The following is a 19,694-nucleotide window of genomic DNA, read 5'->3' as shown; positions in this document are numbered from 1 at the left end:
CAGTTAATAACATGCTCAAGCTAAAATATGAAATATACCATCATGGGTTTTTCTAGCGGCATCCCTTATGGTAAGCACTGACTAGAGATAATTATATTTACTTATCTTTTTATTTACTACTAGTGGTGATCAGTATCTGAGACACCTGACAATTGAGCAATTGACCAATGGGAGCTGCAGACTCATATTGCTCTGCAAAGCTGCAAGCATTTGCAAATAGGGCATAAAGTGTTTCACAATATTGCAGTAGTGTCACTAAGTAATTAATTTTTGAATTGAACAAGAGTAGAAAAAAAATTAACTAGAATATATTGACTTTTTCCACCACCGCAACAATTCGAAGCCGGGTTTCAGGATATTCACAAACTGGTTCTGCAGGATTAATGTCACCTCCGGCCTGATTTACAATCATGTCTGCATGTGGGTCTGATTAATGTAATAATGAAATATGATCATCCTCCATCCCACTGTTGGCTACGACAGAAGCTGATATTTGGGCAGGAAATTAATGAGCTACAGAGCGGTCGGAGCGGTGACTGCAGCCAGGGGAAGGACCGTTCGTCACCCTCAGATTAAATCCTCTGACAGATGACCCCACAGTAGTGAATTATGAGAAATTCTATAGGACATTCATGAAAATTAAATAAACCCTGGAGATAGTGTAGCCAAGCAGTATGCACAGACACAAGTTGGGGATAGAAAAGAGCCAGATAAATTGGAGGCAGGTACAGGTGGGTGCTGACAGTTTCATATAACTGGATGACCTAATGAAACAAGGTGGTACCGCTTGCATGTCAGGGAAAACTGTCAAGTCAGTGATGCCAATCAGCAGAGGTTTAAAAACAATTTCATGCCAAGACGCCCCAGGGAAATGGCTTATAGGCAGCTTATTAGAGCTTAGATTTAAGCTTTAGGTCAAAAAAGTCAGCCGTTGTTCAAACTTCCAGTAACCGAAAAACAAGCAAGAAACGGAACAGGCGTACCTCACTTTTCTCAAACAAACACTTTATTTGAAATGGAGGATTTACATTATAGATCATAACAGGTACAAAAAGAACAACATGCAAAAACAAAGTAGACTTAACTTTGACATTCATAAAGTCAAAGTAGAGAGAAAAGCCAAATAGTGCATTCAGAGATAGCTGAAAATGTCTACTTGTTCCCGCTTGAACAGAGAAATGCAGTAAGACTGAGCCATACCATAATACAAAAGAAAGCTTTCAGCTTGAAAATAATGTAGTAAACTAAAAGGTGAAAACCTGTACGCTACAGCATTACTTACTGAGAACAACATGTAATTTTTTTTGCAATTCAACTGCAAAAAAAAGAGACGTTAAATTATTTAAAGTGCATGAAGGTAAATAGTGTACCTGACCACTGGCACCTGTGCAGCCTTTTGGTTACAAACAATTTGACAGTGAACTGGGTAAAGGCATATTAGCACAGCTGCCTCTATGAAGAAAAAAAACCACTGGCTAGTATAGTTTACAGAACATCAGGAAACCAGTTAACTAGGTCAATGCTTAGATACTTATTTCCATGACCTAAAGGCTGTCATCTCTGCCATCTCACGAGTTGACATGAGCACTAACACAACTGCAGGACTTGATCCCTCCCATTTGAATGCAGCTACCCTTTAGGAAGTAGGAAAGAAATAGTGTAAATGTGTTAGGGATTTTCTTTTTTTGTAGCAACAAATGGAACAGGAAAATATGTTAACATTTTAACAGTAACGGTTTGAGTACTCTAATGCTTAACATTATGGCTGTTTCCCTGACACTGGCTGCACTACACAAAAGGTTTTATACCAACAACTTTTTTATATATATATTCCTTAAGTAGGGAGTTTGATGTGTAAAATCTGTCATTAAGTCTACAAAAGTCAACACAAACTATTAAATTGCTGGTTCCTTTCCCCAGGAGATTAAAGTATTTTTATCTTGTATTTCCTTATAATTACGAGATATAATCTCTTATCAGATGAGTCATTTTTAAAACCGTTTTCCTGTTAAACAGTGCCATCTCTGTTTTTAACCATCAGTCTACTCAGAAATCAATAAACTTGAGGCTTTCGCTGTGCGCCTTTTCCGTGTGGTGCTTGAACTTCTCGGCAGGCACGCGCCGACATAAACAAGCGCACGTCACTTTGCTATAGTCAGAACCACGTCCACTTTGTAGTAGAAAACCAAAACCAAAAACAAACAAGCGCTGTAAAAATGGCACGGCCAAAAACTACAGTCACCATGTCTAAAAGCTGATGAGTCGCATTTTGGACAGTGAAATAAGAGGTGGCTTCAGGCCATTACTAGAGGATGAAAATGGTAAATGGACCCATCAGTGAAGGCTCCTTCATCACAGATTAGTTAATGATGTTAACGTTACCTGGTCAGGGCTCTACAGTGCGACCATTTTGCTCGCATATGCCCCTAAAAATCAATACGTGCGAACCGGGAAAATGATGTACGAGCACAATGTGTGGGTAACTACAATCTACCATAATCCCCTCGCCTCCGACGCAGTGCTAATAGTTAAAAAAAATAAATAAATAAACGCCCCGAGTAGCTTGCAGGATGCGACGCAAAACTGGTGTATGAGAGTTATTGAAACTCTGGCAGGAATAAAGCCAGCTAGTCATCGGAGCACCGGGTGAGTTACCAGTGGGCGGGTCGCTCCGTGGCCGCTTGAGCTACTCGTTATAAAAACAAAGACAGATGCAGCGTCATCAACTGGAGCGGTGAGACAGAAGACAGAAGGGAGAAGATAAAGAGGTTTGTGGGTTTGGCGAGCTGGATATTGAGCTATACCAGGTGCCTTTTGTTGAAACGTGTTCCACTTTTCATAAAATCGATGTGCTCATCAATTTTACTGACCAATCACAGCCTGGATGGGGCGGGACATTAACGTGCTACAGTAAACTTTCCTGCATGAATGGTTCTGATTATTGATGAGATAGTAGCTTTAACAAATTAAGAGACAAATTTAGGCCATTTTTCTTGCACAAGGATTTAATGAATGAAAACATGAAACTGCTGTTTTGTCCAACTGGAATAAATACAGTGAATTGCCCTAATGTGGGACATTTATTGTTTTTCAGACTTCTGTGGCATATTGTGATGTGAACCCAATGTACTAAATCAACACCCAATACCATTTTAAAAACCTCAGGATGTGTCCTAATCAAATCAAAAGAGAAAATACAGATAACACATTCCTAAAGGAAATGACAGACATATTGGTGCTCTTAGTGCAAATTCTTTGAGACCATCAGTGACTTGGTAATGTGGGACAGGTGTGTCCCTAATGTGGGACACTGAAAGTAGATTGTAAAAAATAACCTTTACTCATGTAGAATATTAAATAAGTTAGTAACTCGCTTGGTTATGGATGAATGAAACATTAATAACTGAACATCAACTAATAATATGTATATATCATATGATAGTTTTGATGCAATTATGACAAAGACATTAAGCAACTGTTGACACAGGCCTGTGTTATGTTGTGCAGATAGAAAAGAGTTAAATGCACAATCAGAATTCCTGACTCTAGTTTATTTTACTTCACAACACAAACAATGCCTTTAATCCTGCCTTTTCACTCGTCCTTTTTTCTGCATCTTGCTCTGCATCTGAAAATCTCTCCCTGTCTTTTTCTGCTTTGCCATTGTGATTTGAAATACATTTAAATGAATTAATCATTAGATGCATAAAATTAAGTGTATCGGTTTTATTGTTTTTTTAAATTAAGAGCTGTTTTTTTCATTTAAAGAGATCTACTCCCTTCACACACACCCCACCAAAAGCCTTCAGACCACCATCCCCAATAACAATAACAATTTCCCATGACCATAAACACGTAGTACAGCATTCTAATAGTGCATAAGACCACTAAAACCCTGTAAAAAACATTTTTGTCCCACAAACCATGCCCCTCTACACTTTTTTGTACTGTCCCACATTAGGTAAATCATACTTTCCCACTTTTCAAAACCTGAACATGCAAAGTTAGATTATTTTTTGATGGACAAACATTTTATAAGCACAATAGGCCAAAAAATATCAGGGGTGTTTGACAAAACTCTATGTCACTGACAATTGGGTGGTCTTTACACAGGTGCCTCCTGTCGGCCAATTGAGAACTTGTGTGATTTTAGATTACATGACACGATAGCTTTGGCTAACCAATAGTTTTATCTAATACTATTATATAAATACTAATTACACTCATTTAAACTAGTTTCTCCTCCATGTTGTGTGAAAGAGCCTCTACAGTGGAAATCTGCATCTTTCCACTGCAGAGGCTCTTGATGCCAGTATGTGCTCCTAGCTCCCCTTGTTCTGTTTTACATCTGTTTTACTAAAGTGATTGTAATACTGGTCAGTAGTCTTATTTACATTTGGTGTGGGTTGTGTGGGTGCTGCTGGTGTATCGTGAATCCGTCCCTGGTTCAAAAACTACACAAGCACCAATCATAGTAAAGATTTTTGTGATGAATGATCAGTGTTTTAAAAGCTGTTTTCAAAATATCTGTTTCAATATTTTGAAATGCTTTGACAAATTATTAAGGCAGATGCTGAGTGTCCAGATACAAAGGTCTTCATAGTCCTCTAATGGTTTCACACCATAGTTGAACACAAAGAGAAGGAACACACACAGGTAGTATAAATATGTATATAATAAATAGTTTGTTAAACTCTGTGTTACTTGAACATTTTTCACTGTGCTCCTAAATTTCTTTGTGTGCTCCTGCACATGTGCTCCTTGGGAAAAAGGTTAGCGGAGAGCCCTGCTGGTAAATTATTTGTGTGCGATTGTGCCTGTAGATCAAAGCAAGTTATGTGTAAGTTTTTACTGTCAAAAAAGGCAGCCCTAACATATAACACCTGCTTATAGCATTTGTTTGGTTTAACAGTCATTCCACTCTTAATACCACCAGAGTATTTTAATTTTAATAATAATTCATATAAATTGAGCTGATCTACCTTTTTACTAATGAACCATGTAAACACCATTAATGTTGAGTGGGAAATGGGCAAAAACCGACCCGTTTTCTACTTCTCTGCTCGTGGTAAAAAGTCGTTTAATAACCATAAACAGCTATGAAATATCTAATAGTTCCACTTCGTTACCACAGCAATGTAATTAGTTTACAGTAAGTTAACGTCACAGTGAAAAGGCTACAAAGACAGCAAAATAAAGTGTCTTAACGACAGATAAGTGACAAGTGTCAGAAAAACATTACTTGGAGATTCAACAAAAGTAGTTGTATAACGTTACACGGTATGCCAGTTTCATCCACATTAGAGGCAGATTGAAAGGACGCATTACGCATTACTTTACTATTTTTCTATATAGCGACGTCGATAAACCATGACAAACCTGCCTAACTGGCCATAGGATTTGGGCTCCTAATAGCTAAAAGGTAATACGGTTTTCTTATTGCATACTACTGACCTGGCAAAGAACTCGGAATTTGCTTTCACCACCTGACAAATTAGAGGGGCTGCTTCCACCCAGTACCCGGATGTGCTGCTCTCTCAAGGCTAACGCCACGTGACCTGCCCAGGGCCGGGTCATGTGATCGGTCTACGCTGCTCCTCGCTGCCGTCGACTTTTCCCCCAGCAAATTCCAAACAAACGAACATGGCGGACTACGAAGAGCGGCGGAGTCTGTTGGGAGATGAGGACGAGGGCTCGTCCACCGGCAGACAGACAGACAGAGGACCCGGCAGACCGATGCCGGCCATCTGCGACCCCAGCCACCTGCTGCACCGAGTGGTTGTCCTGACATTCATGTGCTTCTTGGGATTCGGTGAGCAGCAAAAATCCCTAACTTCCTACTTCCCCTCAGCATCCTGAATGGTTATTGCGCAAATGTGTGGACTACGATAAGTTACATTTGGTTAAAAGAAAGTTTGTCGTGTTGCTGGCATGGACAAAGAGAAGAGTTGTTGCCCATCGTGGCTCGTGTAACTTAAAAGAAATATATGTGGTCAGTTAATGTAACGTTAGTTAATTTGTTCCAGGAAGCTACTTCTGTTATGACAACCCAGCTGCACTTCAAACTCAAGTCATCCAGGTAATCCATCATCTTTAAATGCAAAGTTGTACACCAGAATAATAACGTTATACCACCCCAGGCTTAAACACAGCCCCCCATTATTTTACACAGAAGTTAGACTTTTGCATTTAGGGAAGCATCTATGCGTAGAGTGAAATCTGCATAATAATCCAACCAGAACAGTCAAATGAGCCTAAGTGCTGCCATTAAAGGATATAATTTCAAGTCCACACAAAATATCCTGTGTTTCACACCTAGATTTTTCAACAATGAAAATTTAAACCAAAACAGTTGAAGTGACTGACAAGAATCTGATGTCCTTCCTCCCTGACTGTACCAGGATCTGAACCTGAACACTGCAAAGTTCATGCAGCTGTATGCCTGGTACTCTTGGCCCAATGTGGTTCTCTGCTTCTTTGGGGGATTTCTGCTTGACAGGGTTTTTGGCATCAGGTACAAATATTAACAAAGTAACCATCTATTTTGAGTTCAGTATGTGTTTATTATTTATATTCGCCATAAGCAAAAGTGAAAGAGTTGCATAGTTTTTGTGCTTGTCATCTTGGGCAGTTTTATCTTTCATATTGTTTTTTATAGGCTGGGAACCATCATCTTTTCCCTCTTTGTTTGTGTTGGACAGGTGGGTTTACTTTGAAATCTAGATGTGAAAGGTATTCTGTGTCAGAGAATATAATTGCTACTTGTTTTTCAATCAATAGGCACAGAAAATGAATATTGATTAAATGGTTGTATTTGATCTTTTCTGCTCGGCACAGGTAATATTTGCTACTGGAGCTTTGGTCAATCATTTCTGGCTGATGGAAGTTGGACGTTTTATATTTGGGTGAGAGAATAATTTCTCCATTGTGTTAAAACTTATACATTTTACCAACATAATCAATCAAATTTACACACCATATGTATGATATCACCACACATTGGGTATCTTTCAACAGGATAGTCAAAATTCAACCTAGAATATCGGAACCCGCATCAAATGTCCAATACTCAGCCTAATCTGTCCCAAATTTTGTCACGGACCATCTGCTGCTCAGGTGGATCTTATACTATCAGATGTTTTCTTTTTCTGGGTAGTATTGGAGGGGAGTCCTTGGCTGTGGCCCAGAACACCTATGCAGTCAACTGGTTCAAAGGAAAGGAGCTCAATCTGGTGTTTGGCCTTCAGCTGAGCATGGCTCGACTGGTAAGGAGATTTCTAACAGAACATGAGGCCTTTTAAATTACATGTTAATGCTTTTCTTAACTGTAACCATGATGAATGGGCCTACTACACAGAATACATGTCATTGATGCAGTTATTGATATGCCTCAAGTCAATTCACCCTGCTCTCCACATGTCTCAAGGGCAGCACAGTGAACATGAACATCATGGGCTGGGTGTACAACAAAGTCGCAGCCCTGGTTGGCTCTCCAGGACACACCACACTAGGCGCATCACTCATGATAGGTGAATATTATACGCTTTTTGCTTTAGCTGAGGGCATGTGCTTCACTCAAGCAGACTTGAAATTGGCAAGTGTTAAATATTAAGACTCAGGTTACATGTGCTGTATCTCTGTCTCCGCTGGAGATACTAGATCATTTCTCTGCAATTAATGATCTCACATAACAGCCAGCAGAGTGACTGTGTGATAGAGAGAAGTGATATAGAGAACTAAAAGTGCTGCTGGCTGCTACACATGAGTCACATGAGTTAGATGAAGTGTCAGTTCTTATTTTCTCCACTTCTTAGTTATGCTAAAATTGCTCCTGCTTTTTCACACCTTGCAGTTGTATGTTTTCTTTTATAGCTCATTTCTTCTGCCAGTGTGACAGAACTTTATCTAAACTTAATGTGTGACCACTTGAGATAAATTCATGTTAACAATAGAATCAGTCAGCAGTCGCCATGCATCCAAATTTGAACTCCTTGATAATCTTATCACCAAAGTTTTACTGTAACTTACATTTCCTTACTTTCTTACATACTTCCTTTTTTCGCTCCTCAGCTTCTGTAACCTGCCTGTTTTCACTAATCTGTGCCTTGGTGTTGGCATTCCTTGACAAAAGAGCAGAAAAGATCCTCCACAAAGAAGAAGGCAAAACAGGTATTGATTCTAAGATCAGGTGTTTGTTTTGTTTTTTTTTATTAAAGGAAAAAAATGCTCTGAATCTGAGCTGCATGTGTATGTTTATATTGCATATTAGGTGAGGTGATCAAGCTGACAGACGTGAAAGACTTCTCCTTCCCCCTCTGGCTCATCTTCATCATTTGTGTGGGCTACTATGTCGCCATTTTCCCCTTCATTGGACTGGGACAGTGAGTATTACATCAATGCCATCTCACATATCAGTGCCTAGTGGTATTAATTTCTATGTTTTACTTATTCTAAATGCACTTTGATGCTTAGAATTGGCCAGTGGTTTTTAGATCAAGGCTATGCAAGGGTTATATGGCGATACATGTTTCCTATTAAAAAGTATCTTTTTTAAAAAGTTATTTATTATATTATCTTGTATTTAAACTCACCGGCCACTTTATTAGGCACACCTTGCTACCGGGTTGGACCCCCCTTTGCCTTCAGAATTGCCTTATTTCCTCGTGGCATACTTTCAACAAGGTGCTGGAAACATTCCTCTGAGACTTTGGTCCATACTGACATGATAGCATCACGCAGTTGCTGCAGATTTGTCGGCTGCACAGCCATGATGTGTATCTCCAGTTCCACCATATCCCAAAGGGGCTCTATTGGATTGAGATCTGGTTACTGTGGGTGCCATTGGAACTCATTGTCATGTTCAAGAAACCAGTGTAGATACACCTGTACAAACTAAGGCAATCCAATACAACAGTCCTGCCACAATATCTACAAAGCTCAGTTAAATTTTTTGGTGACATATTATTGAAGTCCTATTTAAAAGTGGTGTTGTACTGGACTACATTAATTTGAGAGATGTTTAAAGAGTTCATATTATGCTTTTTGGTTTTTTCCCTCCTTCGTTGAGTTATATACCTTTTTTGTGCATGTAATAGGTTTGCAAATTGAAAAAGCCCACAGTCCACCCCAAAAGGAGTTCCCATCTCCCACAGAAAACACTGCTCTGAACTTCCTGAAAATAGTTAGTTTGTAGTCCAGCCTTTTCCCTTTGATCCGTGTGACAACATGGCCAAATGCGCGTCATAACGCTCACCAAGCGGCTTATCCAACGCCCTCAAAAACACCGGTGGAAAAACCAAGACATCCGCCTGCTGCCTCTCCTCTCCCTTCCAAACACTAGCTACCCTCCAGGCAGTCAATGGACATAAAGTTGTTACTGTGATGTAGAGACAGAGCTCAGTTAAAACTTTATGGATGAAAGATACATTTGTTACAAATTAATAACTCACCCCTCTGAAACTCTTGCTCCAGTCTATGTTGCTAAGATGGTAAGGGGATATACAGCTGGAACCAAAGCTGTGTTTACCGGCTTCTCACTACCCGCCCTACTCTTCTGATTGGCTAGTAGTCCTTAATTAGGAACTGCGCATGTACAACTCCCAACAAAGATCTTGTAGAGGTGAGATGTATCACTCCATAGCTAAAATTATGTGACAAAATATATGGTGTTTTTTGAAAATGAAACCATGTAAACCTATTCTGGTACAACCCCTAAATAAGATTTTAAACCTGAAAATGAGCATATGAACTCTTAAAAATGTTTTGCCATCCCTTTTTACATACACGATGCATTACAGTACAACACCACCACTGACACTATGACATTAACGCTAACACATACAGTACTGAATAAACTCCTCTATGTCAGTGTCAACAAATAGTGAACGTTATAGAAATCATAAAAGTAGACTTGGTAGTAGACTGGCAGAACAGTTGTATTGGACTGCATTAGATTGTCCAGGTGTGCCTAATAAGGTGGCCAGCAAGTATATAATATAATAAAATACACTCACTGGCCACTTCAATAGTTACAGTTGTTGTCATTGTTCAGTTGCTTGTTTACACAAGTAGCTAATCAGCCAATCACATGGCAGCAACTCAATACATTTAGGCAAGTAGACGTGGTCAAGACAACTTGCTGAAGTTCCAACTGAGAATCAGAATGGGGAAGAAAGGTAATTTAAGTGACTTTGAACTTGGCATGGTCCGAAAAAGAGAAAATATCCAGTGAGTGGCAGTTGGGTGGACAAAAATGCCTTGTTGATGTCTGAGGTCAGACGACAATGGGTAGACAAGATGACAGAAAGGCAACAGTAACTCAAATAACCACTCATCACAACCAAGGTATGCAGAATACCATCTCTGAACACACAACACATCGAGCCTTGAAGCAGATGGGCTACACCAGCATAAGACCATTCCGGGTACCTGTCCTGTCAGCTAAGAACAGGAAACTGAGGCTACAATTCGCACAGGCTCGCCAAAATTAGACAATAGAAGATTGGAGAAACTTTGTCTGGTCCCGATTTCAGCTGCGACATTCAGATGGGTGGGTCAGAATTTGGTGTAAACAACATGAAATCTTGGATCCATCCTGCCTTGTATCAACGGTTCAGGCTGGTGGTGGTGGTGTAATTGTGTGGGGGATATTTTCTTGGCACACTTTGGGCCCCTTAGAACCAAATGACAATCGTTTAAATGCAACAGCCTCCCTGAGTATTGTTGCTGACCATGTTCATCCCTTTATGGCCACAATGTACCCATCTTCTGATGACTACTTCCAGCAGGATAATGCACTATGTCACAAAGCTCAAATCATCTCAGACATGACAATGTGTTCACTGTACTCCACTGGCCACCACACTCACCAGATCTCAGTCTAATAGAGAACCACTGGGATGTGGTGGAACGAGAGATTCGCATCATGGATGTACAGCCAACAAATCTGCAGCAACTGTGTGATGCTATCCTGTCAATATGGACCAAAGTCTCTGAGGAATGTTTCCAACACTTTGTTGAAAGTATGCCACAAAGAATTAAGGCAGTTCTGAAGGCTAACCTGGTACTAGCAAGGTGTACCTAATAAAGTGAGTGTATTTTTGTAATGTCAGCAAATCCCACAATAACACCATAACCACAAATGCTTTTTGACTTCTGTACCCTGTCTGTATATATCATTTCAGCTGGGTTTTGTAGTTTATAGAAAACACAGCTCAAACAGAAGAAGATTGTGTAGACTGTTGTCAAATGCGAATTACTACACATGTGGTGCTTTTGTGAGTATTCTTTGTATGGCAGCAGGACTGTGTATGTGGTATTCAGAAAACAACAACAGCAACAGTGCCCATGTTTATTGTTATGAAGGAACCTGTCACCCAGTGCAACAGTGTGCCTCATTAATGAGTTTATGTATTTTTTGTACAATAGAGGTCTTGTACAGGGTACAAGATATATCAGGCTTTGGACACACAGACAAAAGGCTACTTGTTAGTAGGATCAATTAATTGTTGATTTGTTGACAATAATAAAAAAAAAATCACGTCACTATTCTTTTTAATGTGTAAGATTTTAACATTTCTGACATTTTCTTCCCCAATTTCTGCCACTTACCACCAAAGTTTCTGATTTGTCTACCAACCATCAACAGAGAAAATTGACAGATGCCTTAACCACATACAAATTCTGGAAAAACAGTAGGGGCTTCACATGCTGAAATTATGGTGCAGCATATTTGTTTGGGTACTTGATGAAAGTATCTTGGTAAATAGAATTCACTTCACAAACAAGATGGTATTGTGGCTAAATTGTGTGGTATGAATTAAATAGAGAAGCTCTATTAAATCGGTACAGTGCCTGTGTCTGAAGAAAGATTCAACAGTGCAACCTCACAATGCTATGTTGTCATCGAACAAAAGAGGGAGTCAGAGATGGAAAGAGGTTTGACAAATGGGTTTGCAGTGAAAGAAACCAATTGAAGCTATCACAACCTGCCTTTCAGTCACTGAAAGACACACTCAAATCACTTGGCAACTGACATGGTTTTTCCACAGAGGGCCGGTGCTTACAGCGCAAATAGTTGTTATGCAAATGAGGCAGAAAACAATGTATGGAAGTATGAGAGCCACCTGCCGAAGGCGTGAACATGATATCTCCTTTTCTTATGATCACATATAAAAGGGCTATATTTGTTTTTTGTTTTTTTACAGGGTGTTCTTCATTGAAAAATTCAACTTCTCTCCAGCTGAAGCCAGAGCTGTCAACAGGTAACTTGGATCAAGTGTAATAGGCCGTTGAGGCCAATCTCCCTCAATGCACTAACACCATTATAGTTTGCAGTTGCTGATTTATCTTGCATTTCTTTTGTTGGGTACATTTCTTTCTTATTCCATTGGATGACTGGCCAAATTACTTTTCCAGTGTGACAACAGCAGCGTTTGAGCTTAGAGATATTCAGCTCCCTGAAACAGGGAACATGCTAAAAGACCTTTTAAAATCCCACATAATGTAAAACCAAACAACATGGTATCACACACCCATAAGGATTGACTTTACAGATAGATTTTCTCCACTCAGATTTCTGTCATTAACTATACCTTTAAACTACACGATAGGATTTTAGATTTGCATAGGTTCCGTTCATTACGTTTTTCTTTTTAAAAGATGTATGTTCAGTACAGATCTCTTCATGCCGTTGTCTATCTTTCCCAGTATTGTCTACATCATCTCAGCCCCTGCATCTCCAGTTCTGGGCTTTGTGGTTGATAAGACAGGGAGGAATGTGGTTTGGGTAATGATTGCTGTGGTCGCCACACTCCTCGCTCACATGATGCTGGCCTTCACCTTCTGGAACCCATGGATCGCCATGGTAATGCCCCTGGCACGCCCCTGCTTTGTACTCCATGAAAAGTGGAAGAACTGAGTCATAGCGAATGTAGATACAAGTTCTTTAGTGACTTTAAAGTTATCGTTGCACTTTTGCAATCCCATTGGTTTGTATACAGCCTTAGTTTCTAGGGAAAATTTATATTTGCATATAAAGTAATTAAAACACTTAATTGTAGTTTTATTTAATGAAAAAACTACTATATTCATCTCCTACCGGATAGCAGTAGGATTTGAAAATGTAATTGATCAACTGGTTATGCTTGAAGAATGAAACAAACACGTTTCTTTACCATTCCTCAGTTTCCAGAATAGGACATTAAATCTGTATTCTCATTCAAATTATTGTTTTATCATACAATATACAAGCTAGGTAGTAAATCATACCCAGGAATTCTTTAGTGAGCCTTGGAATATTTAAAGTAACAACAGCATATGTGTTCTCGCTTGTTTTCCAGTCCCTGATGGGCGTTTCCTACTCCTTACTGGCTTGTGCACTGTGGCCCATGGTGGCCTTTGTGGTACCTGAGCATCAGCTGGGGACGGCCTATGGCTTGTATGTACCTGTTATGGCAGTGTTATGACTGGTCTTCATACATATTCACATTTAAAAGAATCAGTTATGCCTGTTAATTGTTATTTTTGTTACTTTTTATTGACACTGATGTTGATCTTTGTCCACCAGCATGCAGTCGATCCAGAACCTGGGACTCGCTCTCATTGCCATGGCAGCAGGAAGCATCCTAGACACCAGAGGGTACCTGTTTTTGGAAGTGTTTTTCTGCGCCTGCATCTGCAGTCAGTATTTTCCGTCTGTGTGCTTTATGAGATTATAGTCTTTGAAACTCCTGTCAGACACTTTTGTCATTTTCCACATTGTTCCCCTTCTTTCTTGCAGTTGCACTGATAGCAGTGGTGATGCTGTACTTTGTGAATTATCTCAGAGGTAAGTGAAGACTGGAGCATTGAACTCTCCCACTGCTTCACTTCTCTCACTCCTCCCTGCTTTCCACCTCAATATTGTCCCCACCTCTTTTGCCTCACTCAGAGTTGATCAGGTTGTTGATTGTGGCCTGTGGAATGTTGTCCACTCCTCTTTAATGGCTGTGTGAAGTTGCAGTTGGGTCGAGACCCCGATGCGCACGACGAGCATGCAGATGAGCTTCCCTGAGACAGTTCCTGACAGTTTGTGCAGAAATTATTTGGTTATGCAAACTGATTGTTGCAGCAATCTTGGAGATGAAGATGCTGGATGTGGAGGTCCTGGCCTGGTGTGGTTACACGTTGTCTCCGGTTGTGAGGCCGGTTGGATGTACTGCCAAATTTTCTGAAACGCCTTAGGAGATGGCTTATGGTAGAGAAATGAACATTCAATTCACGGGCAACAGCTCTGGTGGACGTTCCTGCAGTCAGCATGCCAATTGCTCCCTCAAACTTGCGCCATCTATGGCATTGTGCTGTGTGATGGAACTGCACATTTTCAAGTGGCCTTTTACTGTGGCCAGCCTAAGGCACACCTGTGCAATACCCATGCTGTCTGATCAGCATCTTGATATGCCACACCTGTGAGGTGGATGGATTATCTCGGCAAAGGAGAAGTGCTCCCTAACAAATTTTGACAGATTTGTGAACAGTATTTGAGAGAAATAGGTCTTTTGTGTACATAGAGAAAGTCTTACATCTTTGAGTTCTGCCCTTGATGAATGTGGGCAAAAACAGAAGTTAACGTGTTGCGTTTATAATTTTGTTCAGTATATTTAAATGGTTATGGAGTGATTGGATAATATTTAATTTAAAATGGTATTTTTGACACACATTTAGCCTTTAAGAAATATTACACCTCCTGCAATTTGAAAATTGCAGCAGGCCATATTGCGATTTGGATAAGATTTTCATTAATTGTTCAGCCCTACTCCTCTTCCTTTTCTCATGTGACATAGCTGCACTTTACTCTGTCACTCTTCAGCGCACCCCATCTCCCTGCCATCAGACTCACTCACGTCTTCATTTCTCCTCTTTTCTCCAGGAGGTGATTTGAACCTGTCAGCCACAGCCAGAGCCAAACTCCACAAAGAAGCCACTTCAGCTGCAGAGTGAGTAGTTTTGACCCTTCACCCTCCATCACTGATTTTCCACCTACTTACCCAACAATTAGACAAGCATCTCAGAAACATAATGAGCAACCCACTCACATAATCAAGTTGCACAGGCAGTTTTTTTTGGATAGGGACACTTGTACTAATTGACTCTGGATGTGTCCTTATCTGAACCTGCTGCAGTCAATTTAATCCAAATCTACTGAAATTGCTATACTTTCTCATCCGTTCTAGTCTGATCGAGATAAAAATAAATGGTTTAACATAATGAGCATGATTTTTAATATGATAATAAGTGACTCTTAAGTGACGTTTTTATGGATTTGTCTTGAGTCCCATATTCTACACTCCAACCACATGACATGCAGAGTTGCAGTCATGCTTCATTTTATTCAGTTTACCAGGTTCAAGAGTTTAATGAGATCATGTGACGAGTGGTGTTGTCAGCGATATGTTGGCTGATTGGCCTTTTAATTTATTCTTGAATGGTTGTTACTGCAAAACTGCTCATCGCCCTGCTGGTACAGGGTGTCACTTATCACTGTCAGTGTTAATTTATTTCCAGAATATTTAAATTTAAAGAGAAAAACTGAACGCTATCTGTTCTGTGTTTCACTGTCTTTTGCTTAAAAGCTTTACTTGTGGGGCACCAGTTACCTCACCGCTAGCGTGTGCCTCATGTGCAAATGCATGAGTCCTTGCTGCAGCAGCCCAGGGTCGAATCCAACACGCAGCCCTTTGCTGCATGTCATCCCCGGTCTCTCTCCCAAGTTTCCTCTCTCTGTTAGCCAGACATAAGGCATAAGGCAAAAAAGCCCCCAAAAATACTTTAAAAAGAAAAAGCTTCTTAGGTGATGGCAAAGCGCTCATGCAAAAAACTTTATGAGCGTTAGATACTACCTAGATCACATTTGATATATATATATATATATATATATATATATATATATATATATATATATATATAAATAACCGAAAGAAGTTCGTGACTTCCTTTACTGCAACGAGAAGGGGGAAAAGTTTTTTTTATATCAGAAGACCAAGCTAGTACATTTATTTAGGTTTCAGTTTTCAAATTTATGCATGCTGACTGTCTCATGTCAATAGCACACCACATGTGGTTGGTTTATTTTGTGATGGTTACTTTCTGTTCTCATTCTTGGCATTGAGTCATCACAGTGGGCAGGCTTCGAGGTTACATCTATTAACTGTCTATCTCTCTGTCTCTCTATTAATATATCTAGCCTGTGTAATCTGTATACATATGATTTGTTTTATGTTATATATTAGGTGTGTCACGGTTCTCCCGATCCACGATATTAGTTGACTTTCGATTTTTAGGTCACAATTCGATTTTTAATTTAAACTTTTTTTTCAGCACTGACGGCTTGATTTGTAAAGATCAGCTGATGATTGTTTTTGTGTCCTGACAACTGTCATTTACGTTTTCAAATTTTCTTTTAAAAAGATACTGTGAGTATTGTCGATCCTGCTTATGATTTCAAAGGTTGAAATTGAAAGCTCATTTTGAACACTTTTCAATTTAGAATCAAAATCATGACACCCCTATTATATATGGTTTATGCTGTGTGAAAAAGGGAACTAAAATTTTCTGGTCCGTCCTGTAACTGATATTTTCCAGATGATGATGATGCTGATGGAACACACATAGTCCTGGGCTTCAGAGCCAGCAGGCTGCACTGTCCACCCTTGAGCTGTCAATCAACTGCCATGGGGCAGGGATGTGATACTGACTTCGCCCAGTGCTGTCATCTGTGGCCCTTCCCACCAGAACTGATGGTCTGGCCCTGGCAATTATATAAGCAACTCTTTATTAATAGCTTAGAATGTCCCTGCCAGGACACCGACAAAAGACACATCTCAGTTTGGACTCCGCTGTTCTGACTTCATCTCCTCCAATATCCACCCCCTACTGACTCTTGTGCGTGTGCCGAACTTCAGCATGAAGTTTTGTAAGTTACAGAAAGAAAGTTGAGATGCTTCCAAAGTGTTTTAACTATTTTAAATTTTCATCAGAAGATGTGAAAAAGAGCCTATATCTTTGGTAAATAGCGCTCAATTTTATTACATGCTAATGAAACTCACAATATAGGATTCCTATATTAATTCAGTTATTTTATATGTATATAGAGGTAAATTTGTGGATGTGTTTGTTTTTTTACAAATTGTTTTCAGCAGGACTCTGTTACTTGCCTTATTGCAGACAACTCAGCAGTTCATTTATGTGCATGTCATTTGTCAGCATTCACAATAATTGCCAACCAAAATTTTCCTCACTGGACTCTTTAGGCAGAGTAAGTTCATATTCAATTTTAATCATATGCGTCATTGACCTTTTATGGTGGATAATCTTAAAAAGCTAACTTTTTATTGTTTATATCTTTATTGCTCAATTATTATTTTTCTTAATTCCTTTATCTGCTCTTCACTGGTTTCGGTGCTTCTTAAAAATTTAGTTTCTGCATCATCAGAAGGTACATTAGTATAATGATAAGAAAAAGAGGAAGGCACCCTTTTGAACGCATTGACCCGTGTAATGATATTCACAATTTTAAACTTTTTATAAACTGTTTTATTTGTATGACCTTTTAAAGAATCATTTCCACATATAAATCATGTTTTGTAGACTGTGTTTTGCTCATTTATCAAGCTCAGGTAACTAACTTGTAAGAACTGCCACAAATTGTTGCTTCATCTGAACGGTGAGACAAAAATATTCAGGCACTCTGTTTAACTCTCACCATTCCAGTAATGTGGACAGGTTTTTGTCTCCCTGTCTCCCTATCAGGGTCGTAGACAGCCAGCGGGTGATTAAAAATTCACTACCTCAGTTGGGCAAATTTGCCATCAAAATGTTAAGAGTAACTAAACACCCCCTGAACCAGAACTGAAGAAGCCCCTTGAATGAGAGGCGAAATGTCTTCAGGTATCTTCAACCAAGTCCAGTTCCCCTTGATTTTAACCTTCCTTGGATACCCTCTGAAAACCTTGTCATTTCTGACCTCCCATAGTTTAACTTGCTGCAGTGATGCGCAAATGTACTCTATGGTGTGTCAGTACACTGTGACATCATTTGTAGTGATGCATAAGAGCACACTTCTGACCACACCTATCAGTGATGCTGCGTGTGGTCTGCTATTCAGTCTGGCGTTAAGTTACTCTTCAAGGAAAAGGCCCAACATGTAAGAAGACGGTCAGTAGCATTGAAGTTACAATGTTGTGATTGCACATTACAATGACCACAGTGTCATACGTAGTCTTTGCCTAACTGAGAATATTTGTGTTAAACTACCATGTGTTGACTGTTGAGCTGTGTACAAAAACTTATACCATAGAGAAATTACAGAAGAGCCATTGTACAATCAAAGATGACGAAATTGGAAGGAAAATCACTTCACATTTAATACCAGATTGTTCATGGAATAATGACAATTAAACACATTTTTTGAAAGCATTCAAGCTTTTTTTTCTTCTGCAGGGTTTAGCAACAGACTGTGGGCGATTAATCCTGTTGGTAACATTAATATAGCTGTGCCAGTGCTCATGTTAGTGTTGGCTGTAGAATTGATAAAGATGGCTACGTTATTATCCCTGCAGGATTAAAAGGCAACCCTGTAAGCTGACAGAGGGTGAGTGTACTATAGCACCCATGTCTTCTTTTGACTTGCGCAACTGGTACCTCTCCAGGCTGGGCGCGCAGGTATGCATGCATAAATGCATGCATAAATGCATGCACGCACACATGCACACATACCACTTAACAATTAGACATAAGCCAAACAGAAATCTATTTATGAATTCTTTGAGCCTGTAATCTTGACACTGGGATATCCTTTTTTTTTATTTTTTTTTTTTCTTCAAAAGAAGGACAGAGGGGTTGATTTTACTGCTACACTATAATTAAAGTAACTTTCACTTCAACTGTGGTCTTCACTTAATCTTTCTTTTCCTCTCTGCTCTCAGCTCCCAGACCACTGCAGTACCCATCTGTCATCACTTGCCCACAGGAGTGTTCTGAAATGATGCCGTTCATTCAGCTGTCTGCTCCTCCCAACACTTTAGGTCTGTGGCTCCAGACAAGTATGCACAACAGTGTCCCCTTTTTTTTTTTTTGAACAAAATGTTGTAGCACTTTTTACCTTCAAGGTATTTTTAACCTTCACATGACAGTTGTTCCAGGTATTTAGAAAGGGTATCTGTTCATTGACTAATTATTATCACCACAGGGATTATTTTTGGATCTTAAGTTATTTTCTATTTGTGTCACACTTGAGGTGTTGTGTCTTTTTATAGAAAAGAACACAACAGAAGTATTTTCTTTTCTGGGAGACTGTATCATATCAAATTGGGCTGATGCTTTATGGTGCCTTGATGCTGTTTTAGAGACTCAACCCTTTGCAAACAACAGAGGGCACCAATTCCCTCAAATGTTTAATGTCACCCCTGGCCACAGTATCATTGCTTTTTAATAACCTTTATAATAGCCTTTAGCAGGCTCAGCATTTGCAGTATGAGTTACTTCCTTCATTTTCTTTTTCCTTCAGGTGTTATAGGTTGTTAGTTAGAATAAATCAGTGTACAAAGTACTCATCGCAAGTCAGTGACTTGTTGAATGTAAGCAAATACATATTCTTTAATTTAAAATAATAAAACGAGTTATCAAAAACAATGTTGGTTGTTGGTGTTATAACTGCC

At 39.5% G+C, this 19,694-nt stretch overlaps 1 protein-coding gene and 1 long non-coding RNA gene across 7 annotated transcripts; one reads left to right on the top strand and one right to left on the bottom strand.

Annotated features, from left to right (window-relative positions):
* Positions 1 to 980: 980 nt before the first annotated feature.
* On the bottom strand, positions 981 to 5,582 carry LOC119882867. Its single transcript, XR_005440558.1, has 2 exons — positions 5,455 to 5,582; positions 981 to 1,634 (listed from the first exon to the last, which is right to left on the bottom strand). It is a non-coding gene; the product is annotated as an uncharacterized LOC119882867 (long non-coding RNA).
* Positions 5,572 to 19,651, top strand: mfsd1 (major facilitator superfamily domain containing 1). 6 transcript variants are annotated; one of them, XM_038693166.1, is made up of 17 exons: positions 5,573 to 5,812; positions 6,027 to 6,079; positions 6,402 to 6,514; positions 6,659 to 6,701; positions 6,838 to 6,905; positions 7,157 to 7,265; positions 7,427 to 7,529; positions 8,071 to 8,169; positions 8,270 to 8,381; positions 12,207 to 12,263; positions 12,709 to 12,865; positions 13,341 to 13,438; positions 13,568 to 13,680; positions 13,781 to 13,828; positions 14,909 to 14,975; positions 18,597 to 18,628; positions 18,963 to 19,651. In XM_038693166.1, the coding sequence occupies exons 1-17, from the start codon at positions 5,644 to 5,646 to the stop codon at positions 19,112 to 19,114; spliced, it is 1,593 nt and encodes a 530-aa protein (XP_038549094.1). In that variant the 5' UTR covers positions 5,573 to 5,643; the 3' UTR covers positions 19,115 to 19,651. The 6 variants fall into 6 exon arrangements, with proteins under 6 accessions (XP_038549093.1, XP_038549094.1, XP_038549095.1 ...); XM_038693167.1 differs by having other exon boundaries at positions 18,597 to 18,699; positions 18,963 to 19,542; XM_038693171.1 differs by lacking the exons at positions 18,597 to 18,628; positions 18,963 to 19,651 and adding exons at positions 15,414 to 15,415; positions 16,621 to 18,453 and having other exon boundaries at positions 5,575 to 5,812; positions 14,909 to 14,979.
* The last annotated feature ends 43 nt before the right edge of the window (positions 19,652 to 19,694 follow it).

Source organism: Micropterus salmoides, unplaced genomic scaffold, assembly GCF_014851395.1.
Source record: "Micropterus salmoides isolate LMB-PRFRI ecotype aquatic unplaced genomic scaffold, ASM1485139v1 Ms_hic_scaffold_3, whole genome shotgun sequence".
NCBI classification, from domain to species: Eukaryota; Metazoa; Chordata; class Actinopteri; order Centrarchiformes; family Centrarchidae; genus Micropterus; species Micropterus salmoides.
Note: the sequence above shows the minus strand (reverse complement) of the source record. Positions and strands in the feature narration are given on the sequence as shown.

What these genes read in the sequence shown, in the direction of transcription:
- mfsd1 (XM_038693165.1), top strand. Translation starts at nt 5,644, where the DNA reads ATGGCGGACTACGAAGAGCGGCGGAGTCTGTTGGGAGATGAGGACGAG. An exon ending in GACAGGGTTTTTGGCATCAG is followed by an intron (nt 6,515 to 6,658) that starts GTACAAATATTA and finishes TGTTTTTTATAG; the next exon opens with GCTGGGAACCATCATCTTTT. An exon ending in CTTTGTGAATTATCTCAGAG is followed by an intron (nt 13,829 to 14,908) that starts GTAAGTGAAGAC and finishes TCTTTTCTCCAG; the next exon opens with GAGGTGATTTGAACCTGTCA.